This window comes from Malaclemys terrapin, chromosome 8, assembly GCF_027887155.1.
Source record: "Malaclemys terrapin pileata isolate rMalTer1 chromosome 8, rMalTer1.hap1, whole genome shotgun sequence".
Taxonomy (NCBI): Eukaryota; Metazoa; Chordata; order Testudines; family Emydidae; genus Malaclemys; species Malaclemys terrapin.
This window is the reverse complement of record NC_071512.1, coordinates 108,823,451-108,848,850: the sequence shown is the minus strand read 5'-3', so window position 1 is coordinate 108,848,850 and position 25,400 is coordinate 108,823,451. Positions and strand designations below refer to the sequence as shown.

Here is a 25,400-nt window from a genome sequence, read left to right as displayed (position 1 = left end):
CAGCTTGGGGTTCCCTGCTGTTGCGGAGTATTGGGGGACTCAGGGCCCTGCACCCCCGGCTTCCTGCGATTCACCATGACTCTCAGCCAGCCAGTAAAGCAGAAGGTTTATTTGGATGACAGGAATACAGTCCAAGACAGGTCTTGCAGGCACAGACAACAGGGCCCCCCTCAGTTAGGTCCAGCTTGGGGTCCCAGGGCATGCCAGCCCACCCCCCTTTGGGGGGTCAGAGCCATCTCTGCCTCCCAGCCATCTCTCCAGCCTCCTTCTAGCTTGCTTCCAGCACTCTCCTTTTGCGACCCCTCCCACAGCCTTTGTTCAGTTTCCCGGGCTAAGGAGTCACCTCACCTTCAACCCCTTCCTGGGTTCTCATGTTACACACTCAGGTATGCGCCCTCGGGCAGATCCCATCCTGCAATGCAGACTATCCCAGCACACTCCCCTGTCAGCATTCACAGACCACCGTGAGAACAGGTCCAGTTCGTCACATCTCTCCCCCCTTCGAGACCGAACTGAGCAGGGTCACTTTAGCCAGTGACCCGGGGAAGTTCGAACCTACCCCCGTTCCCATGGATGCCCCCGCATCCCTCCCATTCCTTGGTGAGAATTACACCAGGCCCCTCCAGTTTCACGCTCCCCCTTAGGTTGGGGTTGCTTGATGGCACTCGCAGTTCGCATGTGGGAAGGTTTATGCGGCCTGCGCCCTTTTCCCACCCCCATACCTCTGGGGCTCCAACTGGGCTGTGGTCTTCTCCCAGCGCTCCAGTCTGGAGGTCTGTGCTTTGGGCTCTCTTGGTTTAGAGCCGCCCTTTTTACCTTGGCCACCCTCCGAAAAGGCTCCTCTATGCTGGGCAAGGGTCCTAAAGCTGTTTTCCCCTTGTCCCAGGCCTTCCTCCCCCTCTGACAGGGGTCACAGGATCCGCAGTACTGTCGGACAGTAACAAAGACCCCAGGCCAGTAAAAGCTCCGTAGCAGCCTCTGCTGGGTACGCCAGGTTCCCTGGTGCCCTGAGAGGGGAATGTCATGGGCCCGGCACAGCAGCTGGCGGCGATACTTCTGGGGTACCACCAGCTGCCTCCTGATCCCCCCTGACTCCATTTTCCCTGGGGGAGCCCATTCTCGGTACAGGAACCCCTTCTCCCACAGGAACCTTTTCCGGCCACCTCGTCCCATGGTCTGTACCGCATTGAGGTCGGCCAGGTCCCTTATCTTCCGCAAGGAGGGATCTCTCTGCAACTCGGCCTGGAACTCAGCAGCTGGGACGGGGATGGCCACCTGCTCTTTCTCGCCCGCTGGGTCCGAAGCTGCAGCCTCCCTGAGCCGCGTCCCTGGGCGTTCCCTCCCCACCAGGTTAGAGTCCCGCGCCTCAGGCAAGGCACCCCCCCCAAGGCCAGGGCGCAGTGCCCCTCGCCGGCTCTGACCGCGGGTCACAACTAAGGCGGTCTGGGGGCTGCTGGGCCAGTCCTCTAGGTCCCCCCCCATCAACACCTCAGTGGGCAAATGGTGGTGCACTCCCACGTCCTTGGGGCCCTCCTTGGCCCCCCATTTCAGGTGTACCCTCGCTACGGGAACCTTGAATGGGGTCCCGCCCACCCCGGTCAGGGTCAGGAAGGTGTTGGGCACCACCCGATCTGGGGCCACCACCTCGGGCCGGGCCAGTGTCACCTCTGCGCCCGTGTCCCAGTAACCATAAACTTCCTTCCCATCCACCTCCAGGGGAACAAGGCACTCGCTCCGCAGGGACAGCCCCGCGCCAACCCTGTAAACGGAGAACTTTGAATCCGGAGCATCTGGCCCCCCAGAGAAGCTGGCCTGGGGCTCTCCTCCCTCCTTAGCAGGTGGTACTCTGCCAGCCCCCCTTCCCTGGGAATGCTGCCTCTCGCCGGGCTGGGTCTCTACCCAGTCAACCCTCTGTGGGTTCGGCCTGCTCAGTCTGTCCCTGAGCCTGGGGCACTGGGCCCGTATGTGGCCCTTTTGGCCACAGTGGTAGCAGCCCATGTCCCATGGGTCCCCTTGAGTGGGTCGGATAGTCCTGATGCCGGATGTTCCCCTCTGATGGGGTTTTTCTGTATTTTCCCACGGGGAGGTCCCATGGTGACTCTCTCTCTGCGTTGTGGTGGGATTGCTCCTTTGGGACTCCTCCCTGCCACCCCCTGACCGGCTCTTTACAAACTCATCAGCCAGCTGCCCGGCGTGTCGCGGGTTCTCTGGCTTTCTGTCCACCAACCACAGCCTCAGGTCGGATGGGCACCGCTCATACAGTTGCTCCAGTACCAGCAGTTTAATCAGGTCCTCCTTCGTCTGGGCCCCACCAGCCCACTTGCTGGCGTATCTTTCCATGCGGGCGGCTAGTTGCAGATATGAGATCTCAGGGGTTTTATCTTGACTCCGGAACCTTTCCCGGTACATCTCAGGAGTCAGCCCAAACTCTCGTAGCAGGGCCTTTTTGAATAGTTCGTAGTCCCCTTTCTCTGCCTCTCCCAGTTGGCGGTACAATGCCACGGATTTGGGGTCCAGTAAGGGGGTAAGGACCCGGAGTCTGTCCGCGGGATCCACCCGGTGCAGCTCGCAGGCCGTCTCAAAGGCCTCCAGGAAGTCATCCATGTCCTCCCCCTCCTTGTATGGGGCCATGATGCACTTATCAAAGCTCCGTGCAGTCCTGGGTCCCCCCTCACTCACCGCAGCCGGGGGTTCGCTGCCCTTCAATCTCGCCAGTTCCAGGTCATGCTGACGCTGTCTCTCATTCTCCTGTCTCTGTCTCTCATTCTCCTCCCGTTCCTGCTGACGCTCTCTCTCTTTCTCCTCCCGTTCATGCTGTCTCTGTCTCTCTTTCTCCTCCCGTTCATGCTGTCTCTGTTGTTCACGATCCTCCAGCTCTCTCAGTTTTAGCTCTTTCTCCCATTCCAGCCAATTCCGCTCCCCGGATGCCGAACGTCGCCGGGAGGATCCTCTGCTGGCCGGCGAGCTTCGCCGGGGGGACCCCCTGCTGGCCGGGGGGGCCACGGCGCCTTCGGTATTTGCTGGGCTCCTCCCCACCCTTCCCCTAGGCATAGGAAGGAGGGGTCTCGGGACGCCCTCAGCAGCCGGCTGACCACTCCCAGCTGGGACAGACACTGGTGCCTGCGCTGCATTTGCCAGGCTGCTTCCCTGAGACACAGGGATCAGTTCATTCGCGCGATCTTCTGCCTCCAGCTGGGCAATGAGCTGTTCTTTGGTGAGCCTCCCAATGCGCAGCCGCCTCTGCTTGCACAGCTCCACCAGGTCGCTCTTAAGCCGCTTGGCATACATCTTCCTGCTGGCCACTCACCGGCCTGTGTGCTCACAGCTCCCCACAGTTCCCAGGGGGCCCCCTAGTCTGCCAGCCCTTCTCGAGGTCACCACCTCTCTGCCAGGGTCGAGCTGCAGACTCCTCCGCCCCTGGGACCACTCGCTGCGATCCCCTCGGGGGACCCTGTTACTGCAAAAGTCCTTCTCGCTGGTCACACACTCCCAGGGGTAATAACCGTCTCTCTCTCACTCTTCAGCGCGCCTGGTCCCCGTCAATCCCCCTTCGTTTTACTGCTCCCCAGTCACTTACTGCAGGAAGCGCCGTCCACGGGGTACAGTAGATCCCACCGCTGACACCAGTTGTTGCGGAGTATTGGGGGACTCAGGGCCCTGCACCCCCGGCTTCCTGCGATTCACCATGACTCTCAGCCAGCCAGTAAAGCAGAAGGTTTATTTGGATGACAGGAATACAGTCCAAGACAGGTCTTGCAGGCACAGACAACAGGGCCCCCCTCGGTTAGGTCCAGCTTGGGGTCCCAGGGCATGCCAGCCCACCCCCCTTTGGGGGGTCAGAGCCATCTCTGCCTCCCAGCCATCTCTCCAGCCTCCTTCTAGCCTGCTTCCAGCACTCTCCTTTTGCGACCCCTCCCACAGCCTTTGTTCAGTTTCCCGGGCTAAGGAGTCACCTCACCTTCAACCCCTTCCTGGGTTCTCATGTTACACACTCAGGTATGCGCCCTCGGGCGCCCTCGGGCAGATCCCATCCTGCAATGCAGACTATCCCAGCACACTCCCCTGTCAGCATTCACAGACCACCGTGAGAACAGGTCCAGTTCGTCACACCTGCGTTGCACCACCCAGCCCAAACCGAAACTAAACTCCCAACTCCTCCCGCTGCTCCTCTCCTTTGTTCAGTCTCCCGGGCAGAAGGTGTTAATTCCCCCCCCCCCCACCCCGTTCCTGGCTCAGGTTACAGCTCAGGTAGCTTCCTTCAAGGGAAGTCCCCCCTCCTCACTGCAATCCCCCTGCAACATTCCCAGGTCAAATCTGCCCTGCTCCGTCACACCCCCTTCTCCCCTGCCAGGGACCCAGAGCACAGTGCTGCTGCGGTAGCTTCTTGGCCAGAGCTCTTCTGGGGTGGGGGTGGGGGGCGCTGCCGGCAGAGTGCTGGGGGAAGGTGGGCAGCACTCGGTGACTCCCGTGGTGCTTCCCTCCCCCAGGGTGGACATCTCCGACACCCTGATGTATGTGTACGAGATGCTGGGCGCAGAGCTGCTGAGCAGCCTCTACGACAAGTTGGGCCGCCTCCTCACCAACACAGAGCAGCCGTCCTCGTGGCAGGTGAGCGAGGAGCCGCGCTGGGGCCTGGCGCCTGGCTCGCCCCCTTTGGACAGGCCTTGGCGCCGGAAGGGAGAACAAAAATACCAGCCTGCATGGGGAACCAACAGCAGAAGCCGTTACCCCTGGGCGTGTGCTGGGGGGCGTCCGGAATGGTCCCCGGTGTCTCGTCTACCAGCTCACCATGAACTCGTTCGGCCGGGCCGGGCCGAGCCAGCTCCGGTGCTGCGGCATGGGAGCCGAGGGGGGCTAGGGCACTGCTGTGCGCTAATCAGCATGCATCTCCTCCCCTCGTTGTCCCGGTCAGCCGGCGGGATTCACAGCCCAGGCACTGCTGGCACTCAGCAGCTGATGGCTGCAGCCTCCCTGGGCAGGCTGCCCCTGCTGCCGGGCTGTCCCCCCCGTTCCCGTCGTGCAAGTGGCTGGGCCCCTGCTCGGGCAGACGGCAGCGATACGGAGCGAGCAATGGCTCTGAATCACGCACCCAGGGTAGGGGCCCTGGGGGCCCAGCCCTGCCCTCAGTCGCCATGTTTCTGTACTGATGGACACAATGTGGAAATTATCAGGGGACAGGGCACCCTGGAGGCTTGGGCAGCTGGGAAGAGGGTAGAGGGGCTTTTGGCTTGTGGGGTCAGCCGGCTGTTTCTGCTAAAGGAATGTTGCCACTGGAGGTCCCATCTCTCCGGGGTTGACTCTGTGCCCTATTGCAGTGTAGGTGGGTGCCAAGGGAAAGCAGCATGGCCCACAGAAGGCAGCATTCTTCCTAGGGAGAACACCGGGGACTCTGCTTTTCACAGCCTAGCAACCCTGCAGCCCCCTGCTAGCCCTGCCCTGGGCTCCCCTGCCCCCCCCCCACATCTCTGCTGGTGCCTCTCCCTCCCTGCGTGCAGCCCCCTGCTAGCCCAGCGCTGGGCTCCCCCACAGCTCTGCCTGTGCCCTCACTCCTGACCAACAGCCCCCTGCTAGCCCAGCCCTGGGCTCCCTGTTCTCCCCCATCTCACTTGCAGGCAGTGAAAGCAGGAGTCCTTTTGCCCATGTTGGTAACTGTTTAAACTTCTGGCTGAAATTCACTTACCAAGCCCCAGCAGTGTGCAAAGGAGCTGCAGATCTCAGCGTGGGTGGGGCTGCCCTGTCCCTGTGGCCCAGGGCTGGAACCTGGGCAGCGAGCTGGGTGGGGTGCTCCTCGGGGCTGGGGCAGGGCTCTGACTTGGGGTGTGTGTCTGCCCCGGTAGCACACGGAAGCCTTGCTCTACGGGTTCCAGTCCATCGCCGAGACCATAGACGTGAACTACTCTGATGTGGTGCCGGGTCTGATTGGCCTCATCCCCCGGATCAGTATCAGCAACGTCCAGCTGGCCGACACTGTCATGTTCACCATCGGTGAGCTGGCCGGGGGGGGCTGCGCTTGCCGGGGGTGCACACGCTAGGGGAGGGAGGGTGCCCTGCAGAGGAGCTGAGCCTTCCCTCGCCACCCCCTTCCAGGCTTCAGCTGCTAGGCCCTGCTTCCTCTTCCCCATTGGCAGCACTTCATGGTGCAGTGTTGTGCCTTGAGTGCCACAAGCCACTGGCTGCAGGGCCAGGCCTTCTGCTGCCTTGACGCTGAGCGTCTCCCCTCCACCTGCCCTTTCCGGGGAGCAGGGCTGGGGTCTCGCAGGGCTCTCCTGGGGAAAGAGGCTGAGTTGCTTGTTGCAGTGAGTGGTAAGAGCAGGATGAGTGACCTGCGCCGTGGTGGCGCTGCCCTGCACTCACTGACCCTGCCTCCCGTCCGCTGTGCACAGGGGCCCTGTCCGAGTGGCTGGCTGACCACCCCGTCATGATCAACAATGTGCTGCCCCTGGTGCTCCAGGCCTTGGGCAACCCAGAGCTCTCCATCTCCAGCGTCTCCACCCTGAAGAAGATCTGCCGGGAGTGCAAGTACGACCTGCCCCCCTACGCCGCCAACATTGTTGCTGTGTCCCAGGTAAGGCGTAGGTGTGTCCGGGCAGCGAGGGGGAGCCTGGAGCGTGCCCTTGTTCTCCTGAGCCAGGCCAGAATCTGGGGCTGCCCAGCATGGGCACTGGCCCAAGGGTGCAAGGGCAGCGTGGGGCGAGGGGTGGAAGTGGACAGCGGAGCAGGAAGCGGAAGTGAGTAGTGGGGAGGCGTCTTGGCAGGCTGCTGAGCAAGTGACACCAGCGAGGGGGCAGGGCTGCATTGAATTCAGTCTGGGCCTTTGGTGGGGACTGTTCTCCATGCCACGAGGGAGGCTCCGCTCACCCAGTGGGCTGCTTCCTGAACCCTGGAGGAGGCGCCTTCCTTAAGCTGCCTGCTGACCTCCCTTCTGCGGTGCTGCCGTGGGGTGTTCCCTGGGGCCTGCTCGGTGCCACAGATCAGCCGCTCTGTGCACTAAAGAGCTAGGAGCAAAGAGTGGGTTCGTTTGCTCCTAGTCCAGCCTTATGCCCTGCCCAGCTCTTCCAAGGCTGTGGGGCTGCCATGGGGCTCCTGCCACGCCCTACCTGTGAGCAGAAAATGGCAGGTAGAGGCCAGGAGCTCACGGGAGCCCCGTCCTCGCTGTTAGAAACCAGGGAAGGCCCCGTCCTAGAGCCCAGTGCTCCACACTGCCCTGGCCTCGCGGGGCCGGCACTCAGAGTACAGACTGGTGCACACCTGGCATCAGCACGTCCCACACCGGGAGAGCTGTGAGACTGGGGGGCGGTTTGAGTTGTCCAGCCACGTAACTGGGCCATAGCACAGGGTCAGGTGCAACGGGAAAGTGCAGACCGCCCAGATTGGCTGCTGACCTTCCTCTGGGACTTGGACTGGTAGGGTCAGCAGGTGAGAGCCCTGGGGCTCTAGAGCTTGGCCCATTTCAGCCCCACGGCCGAGGCCAGGGTAAATTGTTTTGGTTCTGGTGGGAGACTTTGGTCAGGTGCACAGTAGGTTCTGTGCACCCCGGGGGGCCTGCAGCTTGTCTGGTCTGGTCAACAAGCCGGCGTTCAGATGGGACCAAGGGAAGCGGGGTCTGGGCCCTGACATCCTGCTGTGCTCTGACCCAGCACCCGTCGCTGCACAAGGGAACGGAATCAGCCGGAGAGCCCCTGTCCTGGCTCAGGAGGCCCTGCCCGGGACAGAGAGATGGATTTAACTCCTCCTCCTCCTGCTGGTTGTGAGGGGGCCCCAGCAGCACTCCCTGCCCAGAGCTTGGGTGCATGGAGAGCTGCACGCTGCTCCCGTCTGTTGAGCGGCACAGAGTTGAATTTGGTCAGCAGTTGTAACTTGCCCTCCCCTGGCAATGGGGGAGAGCACTCCTGAGATTCAACCTCCATCTCTCTCTCTCTCTCGCCCCCCCCCCCCCCCCCCTTTCAGGACGTGTTAATGAAGCAGATCCACAAGGTAAGGCATGCTCCTTCCCCTCCTCGGTAGTGCCGCCAGCCCCCAGAGCCAGGCTCCCCCAGGGGCCCTGGTCCCGCAGCACAGCACAGCTCAGCATCCTGGCAAGGCAGAGAGGGGGGCAGCCCGAGGTAGCTGCCATGCGCTGGCTGTCATGGGAAGGTGTGGTCCCTCCCAAGCAGGAACGGGAGACCTTACGCTGCCTCCCTAGCTTGACCTGCCAGCAAACCACATTGCAGAGAGGGAAGCGCTCCTCGGTGCGACGCACGGGGCCAGACTGCAATGGGCCTCACAGTTCCTCCGACCTTAACGTCTGCGATGGCTCCCTGCCGCTCTGTGGGCTGCTACCAGCCACCCCCGGCCAGAGGGGATGGCGGGGCTCCCCCTCTGTCCAGCCAGGAGCCACTCCACCTCGCCCATTCAGCAGGCAGGCCGAGGGCCGCCGTCACCCCAGAGATGTTAACAGAGGCAGGTGGCAGCCAGAGTGCACTCGTTGTTCTTTGTGACATGGAGGTGGCTGTCCCTCTCTACCCAGCTCGGGCAGGCACCCCTAGCGTATTCTAGTCAGTGCTGAGCCTCTCGGGCCCAGCCCGGTGCTGCAGCACGGCAGAGTCCCCTGGCCTCTCCCCCAACCCAGAGCTCTTAACACATTGTGTGCTCGGGGCAGGAGCTTGACGGTGACAGGCTGGGCCATGACCCGTCCACCAAATCTTGTCCCCAGACGAGTCAGTGCATGTGGCTGATGCAGGCTCTGGGTTTCCTGCTCTCGGCGCTGCAAGTGGAGGAGATCCTGAAGAACCTGCATTCTCTCATCACGCCCTACATCCAGCAGCTGGAAAAGCTGGCTGACGAAACAGTGAGTCACCAGCCCCTGGGTTCCTCCTCTCTCTGGCCAGCCCTGCCCGGTCCCGCTCCCAGCTCAGCTGGCCGAGGCACCCTTTGGAGGGAGGAGCTGCTGAACAAAAGGTGCTTTTCCTCCGGCAAAGCCCCCCGTCAGACCCAGTGGTGCAGAGCCCTCGCCATGGGGCTGGCTCTTGGGGTGCGGGTTGCCTTTGCCGCCCCCTCTGCCCCGGTAGATCTGAGAGCCTCCTTCCCTCGCACCAGAGACTCCCTGGGCTCTCATGGGCAGCAGTCCCCTGGCTCCTCAGGGTCGTCCCACGTGGAGCCCATGCCACCTCCCTAGGGTGTCACGGGGCAGACCGGTGCCAGATGGGCTGCGTGTTAGCTCTGCCACCTGGCCTGGCTCACAGCAAGCGTCCGAGACGCCTCTCTCCCCGCCTCCTGCTGCTGCCAACAGCTGGGACTTTGCGTCTTCCTGGGGAAGCACACAGGGCTCCCGAAGTCACTGGAGCTCCTCAGCTGGGAGTTGTGCTGGTGGGAGGGTGCGGCAGGGTGAAGGTGAAGGGGGGCGCATTGACCAGGTGTGGGGAGTGACTTGGGCAGGGCCGTCTGCGGGAATCCCGATGCGGCTCTGGGCTGGGAGAGGCTCCGTCCCACGTGCAGGCAGCCTGGGGCTGATAGCTTTGCTTCCCCTGCCAGCCCAACCCCTCCAACAAACTGGCTATCATCCACATCCTGGGCCTGCTCTCCAATCTCTTCACCACGCTGGACATCAGCCACCATGACGATGACCACGAGAATACAGAGGTCAAGAAGCTGCCTGTGCCGCAGGGACCCAACCCGGTGGGTGTAGCAGATGTTAGGCTCCAGCGCTTCCCCACCCTCCCTTAGCGACAGGCTCTGGGCGAAGGGCAGCCCTGCTGGGGCGCGCTCACTGCCGCCTTCACCCGCCCACGGAGCAGCTGGCCCTCAGCCCAGCCGGAGCTGCCCCTGCCGGCTGGCAGCGTAAGCTGGTGTGGCCAGGCAAGGGAGAGGCAGCGAATGCCGGTCATGTCCTGTGTATGATGGTGCTAGCAGAACCCAGCTGCGCTGCTTCCCTCCTCGCCCCTTCTCAGCAGGATCCTCGTGGGCTGCAGGCTGGTGGCTGCATTGCGGGTTGCCCACCTGGCGGGGGGGCGTCTGTCTGGTGGGGGGGAGGGAAGGGTGTTGCAGTCTCTGAATGTGCAAAGGTTTGGGTCTGGGCCTTGTTTAACACCCACGAACCCCAGACGTGGGCAGAGCCCTGTCCATGATGGGGACTCCGGGCAGGGCAGCTGGTGCAGTACAGCCGAGTGACTGGGCCGTCCCCTCTCCTCCCTGGCAGGTGGTGGTGGTTCTGCAGCAAGTCTTCCAGCTCATCCAGAAGGTCCTGAGCAAGTGGCTGAACGATGCGCAGGTGGTGGAGGTAACTGGCACCTGCTGGGTCAGACTGACGTGCTGCACCAGAGCGGGCAGTCCGATGGGCAGGGTGCTGGGTGACACCACTGGTCTCCTGCTCTGGGCAGAGCCTTTCTGTTCAGCAGATTGAGGGGCACCAGCAGAGCTGGGGGAACCCTGGGCAGGGATAGCAGGGGGCTGTGGGTCGGGAGTGAGGGGCACCGGCAGAGCTGGGGGAGCCCAGTGCTGGGCTAGCAGGGGGCTGCGGGTCGGGAGTGAGGGGCACCGGCAGAGTTGAGGGAGCCCAGGGCTGGGCTAGCAGCGGGCTGCGGGTCGGGAGTGAGGGGCACCGGCAGAGCTGTGGGTGGGGGAGCCCAGGGCTGGGCTAGCAGGGGCTGCACGTCGGGAGTGAGGGGCACCGGCAGAGCTGGGGGGGAGCCCAGGGCTGGGGTAGCAGGGGGCTGCGGGTTGGGAGTGAGGGGCACAGGCAGAGCTGGGGGAGCCCAGGGCTGGGATAGTGGGTGGCGGGAGGGAGGTGCATTGCCAGTGACGTTAATCTGCACAATGCAGCATGCTTCTCGGTCTGGCTGGTCTCTGAGCTCCCTTCCCTCCCCCCCACCCCACCCCGAGCCAGCTCTGTCCTGCGCGGTGCTGGGTGCATGCTTTGAAGTGTGACGCATGAGGCCCCTTCTGTCTCTGCAGTCCGTCTGCGCCATCTTTGAGAAGTCTGTGAAGACCCTGCTCGACGACTTTGCCCCCATGGTTCCCCAGCTGTGTGAGATGCTGGGTCAGATGTACAGCACCATTCCCCAGGCATCTGCGCTGGACCTCACTCGGCAGGTAAGTGTTGGTGCTGCAGGGCCCCCAGCGTGTGCCAGGCGCTGGGATCTCAGAGCTGGGGCCACACCCCCACTTGCTGCTGTTGTTGGCGTGGCCTGTTCTTTTCTCTCCAGTTGCCTCCCTTGCTCCTGCTGCGCGAGGGCATCCCACACAGGCCTCCCGATCCAGCCCTGCTGCTGGGAGCTGATCCCCCGACTTCAGAGAGCAAGCTGTGTTGTCGAGGTGACCTGACAGCTGCTCCCTTGGCCTCCAGCACCCTGTAAGCGGGGAAGGGCAGGGGTCTCTCTGCCCGTCCAGTCTGGAAGCAGGCCGGGCATCGCTTTGTGTGCTGGGCTAGAGCGCCTGCCGCTGGGACAAAGCGAGGCCTGCCGCTGGGCTCGCAGCTCCGTCTAGACGCCCTGCAGCCCTGGGTGGGTCACGGGCCACCCATAGCTTCCATCCCTCTCTCTCTTCCAGCTGGTTCACATCTTTGCTCACGAACCTGCCCACTTTCCTCCCATCAAAGCCCTCTTCCTGCTCGTCACCTCCGTCACGCTCACCCTCTTCCAGCAAGGTACGTGTACAAGCTCTCCCTCCTGCTGGGGGCCTGGTCAGCCTGTTAGGTGCATGGGGAATGGCCATTTTCACTCCTAGCCAAGCTCACAGGGCCCCCTCTGCTCCTGGGAGGCGGGTCCCTTCCCCTCCGGCCCAGTGGAAGTGACAGGCGTCTCCTCCCCCCAGCACAGAACTGTGAGTTCAGCTCACAGCCCAGCCCCACGCAAGCCGCTGAGAGCACGTTGCAGGAAAGCAGGGCCTCAGTCCAGGGTTGGCGGTGCCCTGCAGTGGGGAGCGGCCTTGCTGGCAGTTCCAGCCGGGCCTGCGCTGCTCTCGTGGGACGTGTAGCGCTGGCTGGCACCGAAGGGTTAATGTAAAGCTGGTATCGGGGTTCTTCTCACGGGCCAGTGGCGTTCTAGTCACCCCGGCACCCAGCAGGTGCAGGAGCAGACAGGGACAGCCCTCTTCAAAGCTCCTGCTCCCCTTCCATGGGCTGACCCCAGAGCCTGGATTCCTTGGGGGCAGGGTCGCCCCTGACCCAGCCCCATGCTGAGCTCTCAGGAGCTCTGTTCCCCTGGTGTGTGGTGGAGCTGGGAGCTCTGGAGCCAGCCCTCTCCGCTTTCTGCCACTGGTGGAGCCGGGTACACGGGGCCCCTGGCCTCTCCGACTACGTCGGCTGTGCTGTGCGCTGCCCCCGAGCAGGTTTGGGGACATGCAGCCAGCCCTGCACTGGGGCGAGGCAAGGGCCCTCCCTGGCGTGGTGTGCCCCGAGCCCTCGGGGGCTTGCTGGGGTGAGGGGCCTGTGCTAATGATATAGTTCTGGGTCTCTGGCAAACGACTGGGCCTGCTCCCCTGGAAGTCTGTGCAGAACTCTGTCAATGTCAGCGGGAGCAGCCTTGGGTGTGGGGGGCTCTTGGCCCAGGTCCCAGTGGGCACGGCACACCCCAGGGCAGCGATGGTCCCGGCTCTGAGGAGCTGGGGGTAGAGAGCCTCACTCATTTCAAAGGGCTGGGAAATGAGCAAGAACCAGCACCAGGGGAGACTGCCTGCCCGAGTGCAGCCCAGCGCCCCTGCCCATGGGGGCTTCACCCCCTTCAGAAGCCGGGGACCCTGTTCTGTGGCAAACAGCCCTGAGCCAAGCAAGTGGATTGTGTGTGCGTGCTGGCCGTGCCTGCCAGGGAGCTGGACTGACTGCCTAACCTGCGTTAGCTGAGAGAAGCTTGTGTAGAATCAGAGGCCAGGTGGCCGTGCCGTGGAGTTCTCGAAGCTGTGAGCGCTAGCACGGAAGGGACGCGGGGAGCCGGCTCTCGGGTTCCTGCATGCAGCGTGGATCGCAAAGCCAGCCGAGCGCCTGGGGAGCAGGGCCGGGGAGGGGGGCTGTGCCGGAGGCTCCGGTGACTTGGACGCGGGAGCCTGAGCCCCCTCCTGGCCAGTTGAGCATTTGCTGAGGTTTGTCATTTATTTGTAGTTACTTTTCAGGACCAAATGGTTTTGCAGATGCCCGTTCAGTCCCCCAGTGCAAACGCTCTAACTCTCCTCATGGAGCTGGTGCCCAGCTCACCCCCCGGCTTGTCCTCCCGCTCCTCTTCCTCTCCGAGACATGAAGAGCTCCTGGGCGCTTGGCCGCAGTCCCGGGGGCTTCGGACCCTTTCCTTTGCGGTTTCTTTTTGTTCTTGGGTTCTCCAGTTTCATGATTTTTGTATGTTTTGTTTCTTTAACTTGCTTCAAGCTGCTCATGTCCCCCCCTCCTCCCCCCTCGCACTCCTCCCCCGTCCCCCCACACTCCTGTTTTCACTTGTAAATTCTTTCTGTATCACATAACTATATGATGTTGAGTTGCTGTTTGTATGATTTTCTCTTAAGTTACATCTTTATTATATTTTTAGGGCCCAGGGATCATCCTGATATTGTTGATTCATTTATGCAACTCCTGGCACAGGTGTGTTTTAGTTTCTTATTCATTCACTTTCTGTTCTCTCTCTTTCTCTTATTTAATTCAATTTAAACCTATTTTTAGCTTTCTGTTGACAACGTTTTTTTCCTTTTAGTTGAATATCGAGTTTCTCCATCTGTTTCCGTGGAAGTTGAAAACAAAACATTCTCCTTTAGTTCTGGGTTTGCGCCATCCCTGGGCAGTGCCCTGCTCTGCAGGAGCCTCGGAGCTGCTGCCTCCGGGCGAAATGCTGGGGGGAGGAGAGGGCGGCCGGAGCCGGGACGGGATACCGCATGCTGCTCCGAGCTCAGACTTGTTCTAAAGAAAACTATAGCGTTTTCCACTCCTCCAGCTGCCTCTCTGCCAGGTGGGAGGTCCTCTGGCGCCGAGACCAGCCTAGCTAGATGGCTCTCTCATGGGGGACAGAGCTCCCTTGCCGTTGGGGGCAGTGCCCCCAGCCATCGCAGCATGGCCCCAAACTGCCCTTTAGCAAGGCAGTCTCCCTCCAAGCCTGCAGGGGGAGCAGCATCTGGGGTTCGATCTGGAGCCATCTGGTGATGGGAGCAAGATGTCTGTGATGGCAGTTGGGCGTCAGCCTGTCTGCCCCGTGGGTCCAGGGAGCCGCTTGTGCCGCCTGGGCAGGGCCCCCGCTGCTGGAGGCTGGCGTCCGGCTCGGGGAGAGCCCTGCACCTGTTCTGTGCCGCCCCCCTGCAGCCTGCTCTCACGAGGAGCAGTCCTGGGGCACCGGCTCGGGGAGGCTGAGTCTCGAGCCCAGCAGGGTGGTGCTAGAAATGCAGTTTCTGAGGGCAGGCCCTGAAGCCCCACGGGGAGATGCTGCCTGGCTCTTTGGCACGGGAGGAGACGGGGCTGCCTGTCCCAGGGACGGCAGAGTTGGTGTCTGCAGGTCTCTGACACAACATGCGCTGGCCACCCCTCTTCACACGTCTGGACTCGGTGCCTTTCTCTTGGCTGCTGAGTCTCGAGCTGAGGGTGGCAGGCTGCGCAGGGCTTTGAGCGCTCCGCTCTGTTGGCTCTGCCGGCGTGGCAGTGTGAAAGGCCACCACGCCTGGAGTGTGCTTCGCCAGAGGCCGCGCTGGCTGCCGTCACAAGGGGCACTGTCCAAACCAGCCCAGCTGTCAGAACGCCCATGGTTTGGAGGGGCTGGAGCACAGGGCTGCGCAGAGATGTTAGGCTGGTGTGTATATATACCTGTCGGGGGAGACCCAGGATGCTGGCGTCTCGCCCCAACCCGGGAGCCAGCTTCCCAAGAGAACGTCTAACACCCTCAGCCGGAGGGGGGAAGCCTCCGGGCCATCGTGGTGGGTTTGAAGGAACCCCCTCAAGGAGCTGACATGCTGCTCTCCTCGGTAACCAAATGGCCAGGCCTTTGATGTGTGCCTGCACTGCCAGGAGCCGTGCCGGTGCCTCTCTGAACTGACGGGTGGAGCAGCCTCCCAACTGGGTTGGCTGGATCCCAGCCCCAGGGCCCTACAGACATGGTGGCCATGGGCTGGCCCAGGCAGTCGGTGGGGTGGGGTTGAGCTGGACGCAGTTGCGATGAACCCGAGTCGTGTGTGGGTCCAGTCTGGCTGGCTCGCTCGCTGTGGCCATGTCCCCCATTGGGAGCAGATCGAGATTGCACGTGCTGCTGCTCCAGGGGAACCAGGCCGGTGAGCGAGTCACGACCCCCAGGCTCCAGTGCGTGGTGCCTGGGACCTGCCTTCTGTGGGGAATGCTGGCACCAGCTTCTTCCTCCAGTCTGATGTTCTTACAGGTGCTCTGTCTGCCTGCACAGTGATGCACCAGCGCATGTGTCTGGGCCCCACAAACCCGCCTGGCTGGAGCACACACTGCAGTGGGCTGTAGATACAGGTACGTCTGTCCTGCGCTGCTCCTAACTGGGCTCCGCTCCCTCCTGCACTCTCTAGCATAGACCAAGACCAGCCCAGTCACCACGTGGCTCTTGTTTTCCAACTGTGCGCCTCCTCCCAGCCCCTGCCCTAGCTGCTGAGCCCTGCAGCCAGCAAGAGCACTGGGCAGCCAGGGCCTGGGCACAGCTGAGTGTCTGGGATCTCGAGTGCAGCATGGAGGGGAGTGTGGGGTGGGGGTCTCGGTGCTAGAACTTCGGCCAGCACCCTTCTGCCTATGAAATGTGCCCAGTTCTTTCAAGTGCAGAACTGGCTGGTGCTGGAACGGGGCAGTTAGTACAGGGGCCGTCTTGGCAGCCCTCCTGCGCTCTTCCTAGCATTCCCGGCTACCAGTTCCCTGCCAACTTCCTGCCCACCCTGGCTTTCCCCTGTAGATTGTCTGGCTGCCCGCTCTAGTGGGTTGTGCCGGCAAGGGAGTGGGCGGTGAATTATCTTGCATTTCACAGACTCGCTTTGCCTGACACTGGTGTAATGAAAACCAATACATAAATGTGGTGTTTTGAAACTCACCCTTCTGACCCCAGCCTAGTTCTACCCACCTGCCATGAGAGGGACTTCCCAGGGGCTGGTTGCTTCCCATTGAAACCATAAGAGTCATGAGACAATTGCGGTGTCTTGAAAATGTTGGGTCTCCTCCGAGCCCTCCCAAGCCGCGGTGACCCCTCCTCTGTGCCGGGATGCAGCAAAGGCGCGGCCTGGCTAAGCCGTCCTTTGATGCTCATGCAGTGCCCTCTGCCCATCCTGGATAGTGCCACACCCGCTGGCCTCCCAAGGCTGGAATAAGCACCTTTCTCTAGGCATTGCCCCAGCCCTGCCAGAACCTGATGGATGCCCACGCTCCCAGCCTTCCTGCCCCCAGGAGCACTGCTGGCAGCTGGCATGGTGTCTGTTTCTACTGGGAACACCTGCTCTCTCCTGCCTGCCCCAGCATCTCTGTCAGTGGAGGGAAGGACTCCACACCAGGGGTGGCTGTTAGGGTCAGGTGGGAGATGCAGCGACTGCACCCTATCCCTCCCAAAGCCAGCCTCTGCCTCAGTATCTGTTGGATGCTCATCATCCCCCTGCCTTTCCTCGCCCCTCTCTTGCAGCCCCCTCTGGGACTGCAGCCTCTCGTGGGGCTTGGGGCACAGCGTTTCTCCACCACACGTTGTGGCTGAAGGCCACCTGTTTTAATGCAGTCTCCCAAGCCCTTCTGGCTTGCTGTAGCTGCCACCTCTTCTCTGGCCGCCTCTTTCTCTAGACAGAAGGCCAAGGCAGCTCTCCACATGCCCAAACCCAGGACTGCGAGGAATTGCCTTGTGCAGAGGAAGGCAAAATCTCCTCCTCCCGAGGACTCTGCTTCCAGGAGTGGTCTGCCGTGGGCCTGGATGGCCTCACTCACCACATCAGAGTGCAGCAGATTTCGGATGGAGAATCCACCCCTGCCCTGGCGCTTTGGTCACCTTCCCCATTCAAAACCTGGCCTGATCTCTGATTGAATTTGTCTGGCTTCAGCTTCCAGCCCTGGGTCCTTGGCCGGCCTTTCTCTGCTCGGTTCAGGAGCCCTTCAGTACCTGGGATTTTCTCCCCAGGAAGGTACCTGCAGATAGTTGTCAGGTCAACTCTCGGCCTTTGTTTGGATAAACTGAACAGACCGAGCTCTTTAAATCTCTCACTGTCAGGCATTTCCTCCAGCCCTCCAAACAAAGGGTCTCTTTCCTGCACCCTTTTCAGTTTTTCCACATCCTTTTTAAAATGTGGCCCCCAGTGTGCCAATGTGAGTCGTGCCAATGCTGCATACAGAGCTGCAGTCCCCGCTCTCCTCCCACTCCCTGCTCTTCTGGGGCTTTATCCCTCTGTGCACAGCAGGGCACTGGGAGTGGCTTGTCCGCTATGACCACTGGATCCTTTCTCCAGGATACAGCTGCAGGGGTGGCTGGCATTCCTTGGTCTCAGATGGATGACTTTGCAGTCGGCTGCATTAAAGCACAGTTTGGGTCCCTGGGCCCAGCTTGCCAAGCCATCCGGTTTGCTCCATATGACTGTCCTGTCCTCAAGTATCAGGGGGTAGCCGTGTTAGTCTGTATCTACAAAAACAACAAGGAGTCTGGTGGCACCTTGAAGACTAACAGATTTATTTGGGCATAAGCTTTCGTGGGTAAAAACCTCACTTCTTCGGATGCATAGAGTGAAAGTTACAGATGCAGGCATTGACAGAGCAAGACAGGTACCCAGAAATCACCTACTACAGGACAGGCCCAACAAGGACAATAACAGAACACCACTGGCCATCACATACAGCCCCCAGCTGAAACCTCTCCAGCGCATTATCCACGATCTACAACCTATCCTGGAAAATGATCCCCACTCTCAAAGACCTTGGGAGGCAGCCAGTCCTCGCTTACAGACAACCCCCCAACCTGAAGCAAATACTCACCAGCAACTACACACCACACCACAGAAACACCAACCCAGGAACCAATCCCTGTAGCAAACCTCGTTGCCTACTCTGTCCCCATATCTACTCTGGCGACACCATCAGAGGACCCAACCACATCAGCCACACCATCAAGGGCTCATTCACCTTCACATCCACTAATGTTATATATGCCATCATGTGCCAGCAATGCCCCTCTGCCATGTACATTGGCCAAACCGGACAGTCCCTCCACGAGAGAATAAATGGACACAAATCGGACATCAGGAATGGTAACATACATAAGCCAGTAAGTGAACACTTCAATCTCCCTGGTCATTCTATTACAGATTTAAAAGTCACTATCAATGAACAAAAAAACTTCAGAAACAGACTTCAAAGAGAGCAGAACTAAAATTCATTTGCAAATTTAACACCATTAATCTGGGCTTGAATAGGGACTGGGAGTGGCTGACTCATTACAGAAGCAGCTTTTCCTCTCCTGGAATTGACACCTCCTCATCTATTATTGGGAGTGGACTACATCCACCCTGATTGAATTGGCCCTGTCAACACTGGTTCTCCACTTGCGAAGTAACTCCCTGCTCTCAATGTGTCAGTATATAATTCCTGCGTCTAACTTTTACTCTATGCATCCGAAGAAGTGAGGTTTTTACCCACGAAAGCTTATGCCCAAATAAATCTGTTAGTCTTTAAGGTGCCACCAGACTCCTTGTTGTCCTGTCCTCATTACTTAACGTGCTGTCAGACTTCGTGCCACCCACAGATCTGCTCAGCAGTGATTCTGTGTTTACTTCCAGGCCACTGACGGTGGTGTCAGGCCTTGAGCCAGTCCCTGGGGGACCCCACTAGAAACACCCCACTCGATAAGATCTGTGAGCCAGACAATTCCTTTCTTTAAGAACATGAGAACGGCCAGACTGGGTCAGACCAGTGGTCCAGATAGCCCAATATCCTGTCTTCCGACAGGGGCTGGTGCCTCCGAGGGAATGAACAGAACAGGGCAGTTATCCAGTGATCCATCCCCTGTCGCCCAGGCCCGCCTCCTAGCAGTCATTTATTTATCTCTCTCTCTCTCCATAGAGAGAGAGAGAGATATCTATATATCTCTATAATATATTTCACTTTCTTATACTAACCCAAACATTCTAGGTGCCAGCCTCTAAAAACACTACACACCAGAAGTGAGAGAGCAACAGGTTCCTGATATCTTGGGTTCCCGCATATTAACCGCACTGTTTCTAGAACATGGATCTTTAGGGTATTGGGGAGGAGAAAGAAGTTAGCCAGTTCTTAACCCATTTATCAGGGGCTTTCTTGAAGGGGTGTAGTGCTAGTTTTTAATCCGAATTTAATTCCAAACATCTACAAAAGTCAAAATATTCTATCCGTGCACTCACCTTTACCAGCCGGACTTGCATTTCGTTCTTTGCCGAGATGACGCTTTGTGTAGCAGAACCTGCTGTCCATAAAGCCATGCTGTCTGGCATTGAGTACATCACCATTCTTTATCCACTGAACCCAGGCCTGCTTTTCTATTCTTTTGCCTGGGATTGGTGTCTCCTCCCGAGCTGAGCAAGCCACTGCCCATGTCTGCCGTGTGCTTTATAAGGTCCAGAAGCACTTGTGCCTCCAGACCAATGTGGATGCCTCGGGCCTGAAGCCACCCAGAAAGTTTGGGTTTCTGGCTGAGGGCTCTGCTTCCTGCTCAGACCCAGCAGCGCACGCAGGAGCGGTTGCTCCAACACCAGCATGGGGCCTCCCTGCCTCCCTTGCATGACGCTGGCCCTGTGGGACACAGATCAGACTCCCCTCTCATCTTAGCCCCGAGCCTGGAGGAGGAAGAGAGGCCGTGTTTTTCATTATCTGGGCAGCCCTCTTTCCCACTGGCTCTGTCTCAGCAGAGCCGTCTGTCAGCAGCAGGAAGAAGCGCACTCTGGCTCCTTCCCAAGCTTTGAGCTGCCTGGGGGCTCGGTTCCTGGTGCAGCAGAGCCCCTCCTTCCATTCAGCAGGGCCTCCGAGGCCCCAGGCATGTTCCAGGCCTAGCAGGCCAGGGGCTCAGGACTGTGCTCCAGGCCTTCCTCCTCTCTGGCCTGGTGGCGCTCTCCACCCTAGTCCGTCAGTCTCTGGAATGGGGGCTGCTGGGGAGTCATGTGACTTCCAGGAAGCCTCACCCAGAATCCCAGCGGATGCCAGCCTGCCCAAAGGGGGCAGGACTGGGGCCTGAGCTCCCGGCGAGAGTCCACGCGCCCAGGCTCGGAGCAGAGAGCCCAGCTCCTCGGCACTTTTTCCACCACTCTCGATTCAAACAGGATGTCGCCGTTGGGCAGCAGGTGCCTGTTACTGCCTGGGCAGCCCCAAGAGTTTCTTGTTCGGGACCCAGGCTCTCCACCTCTCAGCCCAAGTAGAGCAGGCCCATCGGACCAGCCTGGCCCGCTGCGTCCGTGGGAAGCTGGGACTAGGCCGATGGGATGAGCAGAATAGCCCTTCGCTCAGCTGAATCCTGCAACCCTCGGCAGTGCTGCTCCACATGGGGCCTCCGTCCCAGCTCAGCAAGCCGCTCCCAGTGTGTCCTCCAGCCGTGGCGGGCACACACCTTCCCCTTCCAGTGGTTGGGGCATGGGCAGACCTTTCCCAGGTAGATCGGAGCATACTGAGTGGGGTAACTCTCATTGCCTTCCCCGCTGGGCCAAGGCCTCTGTCTGCGGAGACTCCCCTATGGCAGGAGCGCTGCTGCAGTGGAGATGGAGCTGCTGAACTTAACGGGCTGGAGGTTGGCTGGCTGCTCCCATCTCTCAGCTGATCCCATTTCACACAAGCCATCGGCAGCCTGGGCGCCCTTTCCATGGCATGAGACTCAAAGCCTTCGTCCTTATGGGTGTGGGGATTCCCCTAAGCTGGGTTTAGTAGGGGGCCCAGCTACGAGTCTCTGTAGGAACCGCTGCTGCCTTGGAGCTCAGCTACAGAGACCATCTGGGCAGCTGCTCCCGTCTCAGGCCCGCTTGCAAGGGCCTGTCGAGAAGTGGAGTTTCGGGTTGGCCCCTTGTGTTCTCACCATGGCTCCTGTGAGCCTCCTAGAAACGCTTCTCCTCCATCTCCGCCCATGGAGGAGCTACCTCTGAGCAGGGGGCCCTGCCCGGGTCAGCTCCCCAGCTCCCACCGGCCTTGCCCATCAAGAACTGGCTGCTCCCTCCTTGTGCCCTACCCCGTCCTCCAAAGGAAACAGCTCTGCCTTGTCTGACAGGCCAGGCCTGTGCCCACTGCACTAAGGGGCAGCGTGTCCAGGGATCTGTTCTCTGTGCAAAGTGCCCCAGAGCCCTCTCCTGGACTTGGCTCGCTCCCGTCAGCTTTGCTCCAAGGAGGACAGAGCCTCCTATGGCCACTCCCCAGGCCTCTGGCTGCAACCTGCCTGCCTTCCTCCTCTGTTTTGCTGCTCCGCTCCCTTCCTGGGCCTTGCTGTGGGGTGGCCTGCACCCTTCCAGAGCGGTCCTATGTGCCCTGGCTGTTCTCTGGGACTTTGGGCGCCAGCATGGCCCGAAGGATACGTCTGCACACAACTCCACACCGGACCTGAGTACAGCTGTCTTGGGATCAGGCTGTGGAGCTGAACAATGGCTGTGTAGATGGTCGGACGCAGGCTGGAACCTGGGTTCTGGGACCCCACAAAGGGGGAGGGGTCCAGCCTGAGCCCAAACGTCTACACAGCAATTTTTAGCCCCGCAGCGTGAGCCTGAGTCAGCTGATGTGGGCCTGCCATGGGTAGTTTATTCTGGTGTGGCCGTACCCGAGCAGGGCTGGTGCATGGAGTGTGTGCATGTTCCTGCCTGAACGGAGGGGTCCCGCAGAACTCGCTGGCGGGGGGAGGCCGGCACAGGCCTCAGCACATGTGAAATCTACTCCTCGCTCTAGAACAAACCCAGTAAGGGTCTCCTGCTTCGAGTGGGTGGTGCGAATCCCTCCCTGGGTCGTGCACGGGATGTGCATGGATACACCTGGCTATTGCACCTAGATAGAAGGAATATAACGGATCATCCAAATGTTACACCGAGCTTCCCCTCCTTGGCATCACTGAGACATGGCTGAGGTGGAGGCAGGTAAGTCAGCTGCCCCAAACCAGTGCAGAGAAATCTGCTAGTTCCAGCCGCAGGCCGCGCTGCTTGATTTATAGCACCTGTCCTGTGGGCGCACAGACCGGGTAGATGGCTTTCGTTCCTCGGGCCTGTGTCCCTGGACGACTCCTGTAGTGTCCGAGAGGTCAGTCTTTGCAGTGTGTAACCTATGCAGTCACAGCAGCAGGTCATGCAGGCAGACAGCTGCCCATCAGCAGAGGCTGATGTCCCCTTTGATGAGAACAGCTGCGGCAACACTATGCTAGAAATGAGGGATCTCGGTCCTCACGCTCCGGAGCACAAAACTGCCATGCCATCCATGCAAGTTCCTGCAAACACGGGCCTGGCCCGTCACACAGGGGTGTCGGGCCAGCCAGCCCGCTGCTCTGTGGGGAGAGCCCCGTGCAGTCACCACAGCCGCGCTAGGGGAAGGGCCGGGCAACGACTTTATTTTTTACGGTAGCCGTCCCAGCCTTTCCCACTGCCCGGCATGGAGAGCTGCATCCTGTTTGTCTGTACACACCTGCATAGTCAGACCCCCAGTCACAGCCGTAGAAACAACCCTGTTTGCGAGGAGCACAACTCATGGCTGGCCTGGTGCCGTGCTGCAGAGCTTGTGAGAAGGGCAGGGGGCAGTCTGCTGGGATGGCGGGTGGTGGGCTGCTTGCCAGTCTGCAGCACGCTGAGGGGCTGGCATTATTCCAGGCAATGGGAATCGGGCAGGTGTCTGGGTCTGCGCCTGCCCCAGTAGCTGGGCACACTGCTCGACGATAGGCTGGTCAAAGGCCCAGCAGGGGCAGAAGCCGGTTTCCTGGTCACTGGTAGCTTGCCTCTCCCCTCGCTGTGCGCACAGGGCGTGGGGCCTGTCTGCTGGCGGGGGTTTCTCTGGGCACTGGGAGCTGCAGCTGCTCTCCCCGGTGCTGCGGTGACCAGGCTGGGAAGGATGAGCCGTTGTTGCGCTGTCCGTGGTGCTGGCGGGCCGCACTGGGCACTAGCCAGGCCACCGGAGTGCGTGTCCTCCAGGCTGCCTTGCAGGCTGTGGAAATGGCACGAGAAGCTGCCCCTCTGCCCGGCCAGTCCCTCCTGCCATGGGAGGGCTCCGGGATCAGGGAGTTCCTTGGCTTTCTCACGCTGGGCCCACGCCGGAGCAGCTCGGTTTGAATCCCTACATTTCCCCTTAACTGGTGGCAGAAATCCCCTGCCTCTTCTCTGAGGGCCCATGTCTCGGGGGGAGGAGGGACGTCAAGCTGTCTGGCTGGAGGGGGCCTGGCATGCCAGGGCATAGGGTGTCCCTCCCACCAATGGGGGCGGCTGAACAGCAATGTCTGAGCTCACCAGGCAGCAGAAGGCCAAAGCTCCTCACACTTCAGAGCCGCTTGCTGCTCAGGAGATGCCAAGCAGCCTAGAGCTGCCTCCCCTTCTCCAGCCACCCCCCATTGATCTCTGGCCTCCAGAACCAAGGGGTAGGGGGGTGACTGTTCAGCCCTGGAAGCGGGGCCCTTGCTCTGACCCGGTGAACTCCGTTAGCCCCCCAAGGGGGAAACCTCTCTTCATAAGAACCTGAGTTCTTCTACCACCCCCTGCTGAGCGGCTCTGCTCGGCCCTGGTGCGGTGGGAAGAGAGGAGCTCTGTCTGCGGCCGTGTGCCCACCGTGTGCACGGAACAGCCGTTGCCGCTGGGCCTAGGGGAGCACCGGGGTGGGCTCGATGGGTGTTTCTGGGGGAAATGGGTTTCCCCCTTTCTGCTGTGGGAAAGCTGCTCTGCAGACTGGCCGCGCCAGGTAAGTGTGTGCCCGGTGGGGGGGCAGCGGAGAGCTGGGGTGCGCTGGCTCGGCAGAGCGGGTTATTGTGGCTCTGTGTCTGCTTCGCAGGCTCTCAAAAGGAAGCCCGACCTGTTCCTGTGCAGCAGCCTGGATATCCAAGCGGTGTTCCAGTGTGGTGAGTACCCGACAGCCCCAGACCCTAAGGGAACCGTCCCCCTCGGGGGGAGGCTGCGGGGTGTCCTGGAGAGCTCCGGGAGGGGGGCGGCTCTTCTGGCTGCTAACCCTGGTGGTTTCTGCCCCGCAGGCGTCCTCTCCTTGAAGTTCCCCGAGGCCCTGACTGTCAAAGCGTCCTGTGGCTTTTTTGTGAGTATTGTGGCTTCCCGTTGTGGCTGGTGCTGGTCGCGTGGCTGCACTCCGGCGTTACCGTAGGGGTCTGCTTGGGGGAGCTGTTCCCATGCAGGCCCCCGGGGGCCCCAGGCCAACGGGCCCCGTCCCTGGGTCTGAAGGAGGCGCAGATAACCAGGGCTCCCCTCCTGCGGCAGTTGTGAACCTAGCTGGGTCCCGGGTGCCCTGGGGTTGGCTGCAGTAACCAGCCAGGCCCTGCCGTGCACTGTTCTGTGCCCCTCCCCCATGGCATGGCAGGGTGCTGGCACTGGGCGTCCTGCTCCTTTGGGCTCTGGGGCCCCCGTGGGTTCTGCTCCAAATTCGGTGACCCCGCTACGGAGGAGGGGCTAGAGGGGAAGGGCTTGGGGGCTCCCAGGCAAGTGACGGCTCTGTGCCCTGGGGGTGGGGGAATGGCGGCTCTCCGGGCTCGCTGCTTGGGTGCTGCCTGAAGGGCTGGTCTCGGGCCGGGCTGAATTCCCTGGGTCCTGTTGCAGACGGAGCTGCTGCCTCGGTGTGGAGAAATCCCCCCTGTGGGGCAGGTGGTGCATGAGAATGGCAAGCTGCTGCTGCAGGCTGTGCTGGAGGTAAGGGGGCAGGCCCTGGAGTGGGGGAGGGTCCGGGGCAGGACCCCGGAGAGGGGCGGGGGAGGGTTTCAGGCAGGGCCCAGGAGGGGGGCAGGTATGGGGCAGGGCCCCGGGGGCACTACAGGAGTCGGGGGGTGTGGGGGGGAGAGAGACAGATCCTGGGGCACATTTTACCTGCCAACGTAGCTTTCTCTCAGCAGCCTTGGCCAAGTGTTGAGTTCTCCCCGCGTGGACCTGTGCCCGGTGGGTCTGCCCACTCCCGCAAACGGGTCTGCGCTGTCCCGGGCAGCTCCGTGCGCCCTGGGTGCACTCGGTGATGCTTTGCCAGGGCTCCCCCCAGGATAGCTGGCGCTGCCAGTCCAGCGCTCCTCTGGCCCGCGCTCAGCAGGGTCTGTGCTTCACAGGGCGTCGGAGGCCAGGCCTCCCGCAGCCTGATGGATCACTTTGCAGAGATCCTCTTCGCCCTGAGCAAGCACTGCTTCAGCTACCTGAACGTCTGGATGAAGGAGGCCATGCAGCAGGAGGCCTTCCCCTCGGCCCGCGTCAGCCCGGAGCAGAAGGACACCTTCAGCCAGCAGATCCTCAGGTGGGGCTGACCGAGGAGCTCACAGCCCAGGCTGATCCCAGAGGGGAGGCGCCCCTCGCAGGGGCCAACTCCTGTCCCCGCCCCGCCTCTGCACGCC

General features: G+C 61.1%; 1 protein-coding gene across 3 annotated transcripts in view; it reads left to right on the top strand.

Moving 5' to 3' along the window:
* IPO13 (importin 13) overlaps positions 1–25,400 on the top strand; it is a 73,173-nt gene that overhangs the window by 46,794 nt on the left and 979 nt on the right. For 2 of the 3 annotated variants that reach the window (XM_054036954.1, XM_054036953.1), the window contains exons 6-19: positions 4,488–4,608; positions 5,838–5,985; positions 6,384–6,565; positions 7,948–7,974; positions 8,693–8,827; positions 9,511–9,654; positions 10,175–10,255; positions 10,930–11,067; positions 11,524–11,620; positions 13,488–13,540; positions 23,858–23,924; positions 24,054–24,112; positions 24,628–24,717; positions 25,122–25,303. In XM_054036954.1, the coding sequence (XP_053892929.1) occupies positions 4,488–4,608; positions 5,838–5,985; positions 6,384–6,565; positions 7,948–7,974; positions 8,693–8,827; positions 9,511–9,654; positions 10,175–10,255; positions 10,930–11,067; positions 11,524–11,620; positions 13,488–13,540; positions 23,858–23,924; positions 24,054–24,112; positions 24,628–24,717; positions 25,122–25,303 (1,524 nt within the window). Of the gene's footprint in view, positions 1–4,487; positions 4,609–5,837; positions 5,986–6,383; positions 6,566–7,947; positions 7,975–8,692; positions 8,828–9,510; positions 9,655–10,174; positions 10,256–10,929; positions 11,068–11,523; positions 11,621–13,487; positions 13,541–23,857; positions 23,925–24,053; positions 24,113–24,627; positions 24,718–25,121; positions 25,304–25,400 lie in introns of those variants that run through there. The other variant, XM_054036955.1, reaches the window with a different exon arrangement.